Source organism: Palaemon carinicauda, unplaced genomic scaffold, assembly GCF_036898095.1.
Source record: "Palaemon carinicauda isolate YSFRI2023 unplaced genomic scaffold, ASM3689809v2 scaffold2080, whole genome shotgun sequence".
Classification (NCBI taxonomy): Eukaryota; Metazoa; Arthropoda; class Malacostraca; order Decapoda; family Palaemonidae; genus Palaemon; species Palaemon carinicauda.
Genome location: NW_027169680.1, coordinates 15,001 through 22,500, shown reverse-complemented (window position 1 = coordinate 22,500; position 7,500 = coordinate 15,001). Strand labels below are relative to the sequence as shown.

The window sequence follows — 7,500 nt, the reverse complement described above, 5'->3', positions numbered from 1 at the left end:
TAGTCTTTGGCATCCACCACATACTGCTGGATTACTTCAGAGGGATTCAACTCCGTGGATTTATATCGAGCAAGCAGGCGCTTGATAACTTTGAGGTAGGTCTCGGTAAATGTTGGCACACTTTACGAGATTTAAAGTTATTGAATCAATAATTTTAGCACTGAGTCATTAATCCCGTAAAAAATAAAACTTGTAACCAGAAAAAATTTACTCTTGTTAATATTTTGCTTTGCCATTTATCATATCTTTTGAGATCTTTTTATTGAACCTTACTCTGAACTTTAAGTCGCTTGCATAGGCAATAATTTCATGTACAATTTTCTGATAGACTTATCATATCTTTTATAGGCTATGCACAGTGGCATCATGGTAATGGTATTGCTCGACGAATCTTAAAAACTTTTCACTGGTTATAAGCGATTCGGAGTGTGGAGGTTAGGTAACTAGTGCCAGAGTTACCTAGATATCGGGGCAGCATCAAGTGTCATTAATATTAATTTATATTCTGCATAATATTATGCTTTAAATTTATTGTATGTTCAATAATAAATTCAATATTCACTTTGATGTTTGTTTTCTCATCATTTTTCACAACCTTCATATAAGTTTTTTCCGAATATGGCGACCGTGACAGGATATTATGACTTTGCTTTGATGCTTGCCCGATGTCTCTCCAATTGCACTGTTGGTGGAACGTTGTTATTATTTTGCATTTTAATACTTTAGTGTAAAGGTTGAAGTGAATTTAATCTTTTTAACATATTTCTGAAATAAGTTCTTTGCTCGGGAATTGCCTTCATTGCATATTTTTTTATATTCGAAACTTTGCTTCCTTGGTAATCTTTATTTATCGTCGTTGACCTAGTATTGATGCTATCGGTATTTCTTGGTGTTAACGTATATTATGTAAAGTGATTAAGGGAATTTTACTTTTCAGCTTCGTTTTGTTACGCATACTTTAGCCTTTGAATATTTATTACATTTATTATATTTGTGATAGGTCAGGTAGTTGTATATATTCACAATGTCTGAACTTAAGAGATTAGTGAATCAAAGGAAGTATATAAGGAAGTGTGTGACAGAACATTTTAACCGTAAGGATAGTTTTCCTACATTCACTAGTGCAGCAAGGGAGAAATTACTCTTGCAATTTGAACAATGGCTTCCAGAATTGAAAGACTTGAATAAGCAGATATTAGAGCTTAAGTATGAGGAATGGGACGACGAAGAGGAAGAACGTAGGTCTGAGGAGGAATTGGACTCCTGTCAGGTCTATAATGACAAACTTTTATCTTGCTTAGTGGCTATTAGGAACCCTAGTGTGCCCTCTTCATCAGTTTCCCATTCAAATGACTATCTTAGTTCCGCAAGAAGTTTGCTTAAGTCTCCCATAGCTCCCCTGCCTAAATACACTAGTTCTGATGACGAGGACCTTGCTAGATTTTTTGAAGAATTTGAAGATACTTTGAGTAAATTTGAATACCCTGAATACGATAAACTCTTGTTATTAAAGCAGCAGATCTCAGGCAGGGCCTTAGTTTTAGTAGAGTCCTTGGAAGCAGATAAGCAGGGATATTCACATGCAAAGCAATTACTACTGAAAGCCCTAGCTTCGGATGACACACAGAAATTTATTGTTTTGAGGCAGTTATCCCATTTGAAACTTTCTAACAACACTAATCCATATGAATTTATCTCTAAGGTTATGGAAAGAATACGCAAATTGAAAATTACTGTGGACTGTATACTTCAGTTTTTTATATGGGAAGGATTGAATGATGCATTTAAGAATCATTTGATTCAAATTACTAACTGCTCCAAGCCAACGTTAAATGAAATTGTAGAAAAGTTTTTTGAAGCTAGTGAGCGTTATTGTAGCCAGTCTAAGAAAACTAAAGAAGTCCCTAAACAATTTTTCCCCAAAGAATCAAATGCTAGTGACCATGGAGCTACCAGCTTAGCTGTAGATGTAAAGTATGAAATAAATAAGACCTTTAAGCCTTGTAGTATATGCACTAAAGTAGATGGTAAACCAGCTGATCACCCTATCCACAAGTGTGCCAAATTTGACTCTGCAGAAGCCAAGATAGATAAAATAAGAAAATTGAAAGGATGCCTAAAATGTTCTAACCTAAATCATCTGAGTAAATTTTGTAGGTATAGGTTCAATAATAAATGTAAGTATTGCTCGGAGTGGCATTTCAGTTTCCTGTGTATTCGGTCTGTTGATGGCAAGCAAGTCACAAATAAAGATGGAAATAAATCAGATAGCCAATCTTGTACAGATAAGGGTAAAGATAAAGCAAAATCCAAGCCTAAGGAAAATAAGGAGATATCTGGCTCAATGGTTAACAATGTGGAAGCTTTCCAGAGTGATTCTGACATGCAGACTGTTCTTCCCACTTTTACTGCAACCTTGGATAATGGTTTAAAGTTAAGATGTTTAAAAGACAGTGGCTGTCAGTGTAACTTCATTTTGACCGATATTGCGGACTTTTATAATTTACCCACATTAAGGGAAAATATTTCTCTAACAGTAAATGGTATTAACACTACTCAGAATTATACTACTAAGCTGATTGAAGTAAGTTTACAGATAGGGGATAGGCTTAGAAAAATTGAAGCACTGTGTATACCTTCTATTAATGTAAAGTTAAAACTTCCTAAATTAGGTAAGGTAGTAAGTGGTTTCAAAGAAAGAGGTTATTTGTTGGCAGATGAAAGCTTGTCAAATGATTCTTGTGGTATCCAGAGTATTCAGTTAATTCTTGGCACTCGCTCAGCATACTGTCTTCCTCAGCAGGAACACTTGTTTGGATCAAACTTAGAATCTCTATATTCTGAAACTCCTGCTGGAGTATTGGTACATGGTAATGTGGAACAAATATTGAAGGATTTAACATTTTTACCTTATGTTGGAAGTTGCTTTCAAGGATTGGTTCAACTTTCAGATCACAACTTAGTTGGTAGCATTTTCGGGAATGGTAATACTTGCCTTGTTTCGGATTGTGCTTTTAAAGATACTGTGGATCCCGTTAACATTAATGTATTTGATGATAAGGGAGATATAATTGAATCTCAGCTTATCAAAGCAGCTAACCAAATTTTAGAAGAAAGTTGTCATAGATTTGTAAAGTCTGAACCTAATGATTCTGATTCTGGGAGTTCTGAAATAAATAAGAAGTTGGTTAAGTTTTCCCTTGAAAATATGAAGAGAGATAAAGAAGGTAGAATTGTTGTTCCTTTATTTTGGAATCCTCAGGTTTCCCATTTATTAGGTTCCAATCAGGGATTGACAGTTTCAATTTTAAAGTCTAACTTGAAAAAATTGCAAAATAACAGGGATAAGCTATTGATAATGGATAAAGTGTTTAAAGAACAGGAAAGTATGGGGATCATAGAGCGCATTAATAACCTTCCCGAATTTATCAGAGATCACCCTAACCATAGCTTTTTGCCTCACATGGGCATCTTTAAAATGGATCGCGAAACCACAAAGTGCAGGATAGTGTATTTGTCTAATCTTTGTCAGCAAGATTCTAGTAAACCTTCCATTAGTCACAATCAGGCTATATATTCAGGACCAAATCTAAACCAGATACTTTCTTCGGCTATATTACATTTGAGATTTGGACAGAAGTTATTATGTTTTGATTTGTGTAAAGCGTTCAATAATCTTACCTTGAATGACACAGATAGCAATAGGCTATTATGCCTATGGTTCAGAAATGTAGAGAAGGAAGACTTTACCGTTGTGGGATACAGAAATTTAAGATTAAGTTTTGGCTTAAGATGCAGCCCTGCATTACTGTTACTTGCTCTATATAAGATTTTAATTTTAGATGTAGACTTTGATGATAGTAAACTTTTACAATTGAAGAGGATGATATATCAACTATGTTACATGGATAACTGTGCAGTTGCCTATGATAGTTCTGAAGAACTTCTCTGGGCATACCAACAACTAGAAAGCATTTTTTAGCCTTACAAGTTTTACCTGCAGCAGTACATCAGTAATGATTTTGCATTGCAAGACCACATAGATAATGAGATTAGTACAGAAACCAATGAAAAGGTAAAATTACTTGGGTTGTCATGGGATAGGATGCAAGACAGTTTATCGACTAAACCTATTAGTCTTAACATACAAGCTCGAACAAAACGGGAAATATTGCAGTCTATTGCCTCCCAGTATGATCTCTTTAACTTTAATGGCCCTATTCTTAATCGTTCAAGGCTATTTTTGCATCAGTTACAGTGCAACAAAGATCTGGGCTGGGACAAGGAATTAGATGCCGATGTTAGGAGGCAATGGCGGAATATTGCCAAACAAGCAAATGCTGCTTCTGTTGCAGAGATACTAAGAGTCTTTGGGAGTAGAGAAGATACTTACCGGCTATTGGCATTTTCAGACAGTAGTAAGCAGATGTTTGGTGTAGTCATTTACATACAAAATATTCCCACAGGAAAGGTCGGTTTTGTCTTTGCAAAAAATAGGATAGTAAACAAGCAAATGGAATCTAAAAGCATGCCATCTCTGGAACTGCAAGGAATAACTTTGGCCGTAGAAGAAATTACATGTCTGTATGAGGAGTTATCCGGAATTTCTTGTATGATGCCAATCAAAATAAGCGAGTTGATAGTCTACCCGGATAGCTTCGTTGCCCTTTCCTGGGTACATGGGTTTTCTGCCAAGCTTGATAAAATGCAGAAGTGTTCAGTATTTGTTCAAAATAGGTTACACACAATAAATGAACTGTGTAATAAACACCTGATTAATTTTTCTTTTGTGTCAGGTTGTGAAAATCCAGCCGATTGCATCGCTCGCAGCTTATCTTTCAAGCAGCTTAAAAAAACTAACTACTTTTCAGGTCCCAAATTTCTGCTTAATGAGACAGAAGGTCAGCTGAACAGGGAATCTATCTTGGATTTTGTAATACATACCCTTCCGGTAAAGCAAGATTCTCCTGTTGGTGTTGTCCAGTCTTATCATGGTACTATAACTACAAAGATTGAGGAGCATACCGATGCTTTATCAAGATGTTCTAGCTACCATAAAGTTGTTTCTGTTTTCCGTAGAGTACTTATCTTTGTTAATAACTTGAAAATGAAACTAAAACTAAAGGATCCTGTTAAGTTTGGACATATTAGCTGTTTTGATATTAATCATAACTTCTTTGCAGAGGCTACAAAGATGGTAATAAGAAGAGATCAGCAGAAGCACTTCCCTGAAATTTTTGAATATTTTGAAACAAGAAACCTGTTGCTCAAAGATATCCCAAAGTTAGTTGGACAGCTCAATGTTTATGTGGATCAGGAAGGCCTGTTAAGGATACGTAGCAAAATGCAGAAACTGAAAGATGACCGAAGGATGCGATTTCCATTGCTAATTTCTAAGGATAGTTTACTAACTAAATATATTGTATTAGATTATCATGAATGTTTTTTACATGCTGGATGCTATAGGCTACTAGCTGAAGTACGTAAGATATTTTGGATACCTAGATTTTTTTCAGTAGTTAAAAGGATAATCCGCACATGTGTCATATGCCGTAGGTTCAATGAGAGGACAGTTAATCTTAATCAACACTGTTATAGAGATTTTAGGATTAATCCCCCAGAGATTCCTTTCCGCTATATTTTTGTAGATTACATGGGACCCTTCTTTGTACGTTCCAGTGGGAAAAAAGTAAAAGCATGGATAATATGTTTCACATGTACTTGGAGTAGAGCTATAAATCTGAAGGTGTGCATGGACTTGAGTGTTAAAGAGTATCTTAGAGCCTTCCAGCTTCATACATTTGAGTTTGGACTACCAAATTTGTGTATTTCCGATCAGGGATCTCAGTTAGTAGCAGGAGGCAACGTAATTCTAGATTATTTAAAAGACCCAGAAGTTAAACTCTATCTAGAAGAGAATGGTATAAAGAACCTTCAGTTTGAACAGTTTTTCAAAGGGAACTCGGCTCTTGGTTCAATGGTTGAAAGTTGTGTGAAACTTACTAAGAGATGCTTATTTGGAGCCATGAGAAATAATGTTTTAGATATAAGGGATTTTGAGTTTTTAATATGTCAGACTGTCCATTTATTGAATAGAAGGCCAATAGCTTTTAAAGAGGCATTAAGAGATACAGATATAAACAAATCACTTCCTGATCCCATAACACCAGAGTGTCTAATTAGGGGTTATGACCTTGTTTCAGTTAACCTAATTCCTGAGCTGCAAAGACATCCAGATCTAGAATTGGATGAGGACTATCTAGTTTCTCCTTGTGATAAAGTTAAAGAAAACTACACAAAACTGCGTAAAGTCAGAAGTCATTTGATTAACATTTATCATGAAGAATTTTTGGGCAACCTGACAAATCAAGCTGTAAATGCGAAAGACAGATTCAAACCTGTAAAACATACACTTCTTCAAAAGAATGTGGTTCTAATTAAAGAACCATATAGTAAGCCAAACCAATACCCAATGGGAATAGTCCATGATGTAGTTCTCAATGAGCTTGGGGAAGTTACTGGAGTTACCCTACTGAAAGGCAGAACTGGGGAACTTACTAAGAGACATTCATCTAATCTAATATTTCTTTTCAGACCTGATGTTTCTTCAAATGAAGATAAAGACAGTCCTAATTATGACTCAAATTATTCTAATTTGGCCAACAACCGCATTCTGGGAAAGCGTAAAGCGGCAAAGATTAGTGCTCTGAAGACCAGACAAATTTTACAGTAAAGTTTGTCTGTGTAGGCTTTTTTATTTATTATTGGTGATGGTAATTTAAATAATTTTGGCAAATATTAGAAAAAAAAAAATTCTGGTAATGTAAATACTTTTGGTATGTTTAAAAATTCAATCCTGTTTTTATTTCATAACAGGACTGAATGTTTTGGGGGGAGTGTGTTAAACATATTTTTTCTTTCCAACTTCAGAATCCTTGTATTCTCGTTTTCTTTATCTTGTTAAATATATTGTTTTTATCTTTTCTTTCCAACTTCAGAATCCTTGTATTCTCGTTTTCTTTATCTTGTTAAATATATTGTTTTTATCTTTTCTTTCCAACTTCAGAATCCTTGTATTCTCGTTTTCTTTATCCTGTTTATTTTTAGTACGAAAAAAGTACTTTGACTTTTTTCATAATCCTTGGTTTTCAACTCTCTTGGAAAATAAAAAGATCTCAAATGTAAATTTAAATAACTTATTATATTTAATATCTGTAAATACTTTGTGTGCTGGCATTTGAGACCATTTCATAGTATTTAGCCCTTCTTGAATTAGTTAACGAAGTTAACGAGTAGTGGTAAGAATTTTTACCAAGCAGTATCTGCCTAACCCTCCAAGGAAGCAGTTCTCTTGACTTAAGAGAATATGGATTAACTCGACCTTCGTTAGAAACTTGCCAACTAATGTGTGATCATTACTAATGAACTCTTTTCACTTGAAGGACTTTTATTGCTGTGAAATAATGAAGTGCTAAGTACCACCAGTTTCACCAAAGTGCA

The 7,500-nt window shown here is 34.9% G+C and overlaps 2 protein-coding genes and 1 long non-coding RNA gene across 3 annotated transcripts in view; all 3 read left to right on the top strand.

Moving 5' to 3' along the window:
* LOC137635989 (uncharacterized) overlaps positions 1–565 on the top strand; it is an 886-nt gene extending 321 nt beyond the window's left edge. Inside the window, exons 1-2 of the long non-coding RNA XR_011042877.1 lie at positions 1–95; positions 349–565. The exon at positions 1–95 is cut by the window's left edge and continues 321 nt beyond it. This is a non-coding gene — a long non-coding RNA (uncharacterized lncRNA). The remainder of the gene's footprint in view (positions 96–348) is intronic.
* Positions 566–1,003: 438 nt separating this feature from the next.
* On the top strand, positions 1,004–3,982 carry LOC137635988 (uncharacterized). The gene has a single exon (XM_068368445.1). The coding sequence runs from the start codon at positions 1,025–1,027 to the stop codon at positions 3,980–3,982; it is 2,958 nt and encodes a 985-aa protein (XP_068224546.1). The 5' UTR covers positions 1,004–1,024.
* Positions 3,983–4,105: 123 nt separating this feature from the next.
* On the top strand, positions 4,106–6,733 carry LOC137635987 (uncharacterized). Its single transcript, XM_068368444.1, has one exon. The coding sequence runs from the start codon at positions 4,106–4,108 to the stop codon at positions 6,731–6,733; it is 2,628 nt and encodes an 875-aa protein (XP_068224545.1).
* The last annotated feature ends 767 nt before the right edge of the window (positions 6,734–7,500 follow it).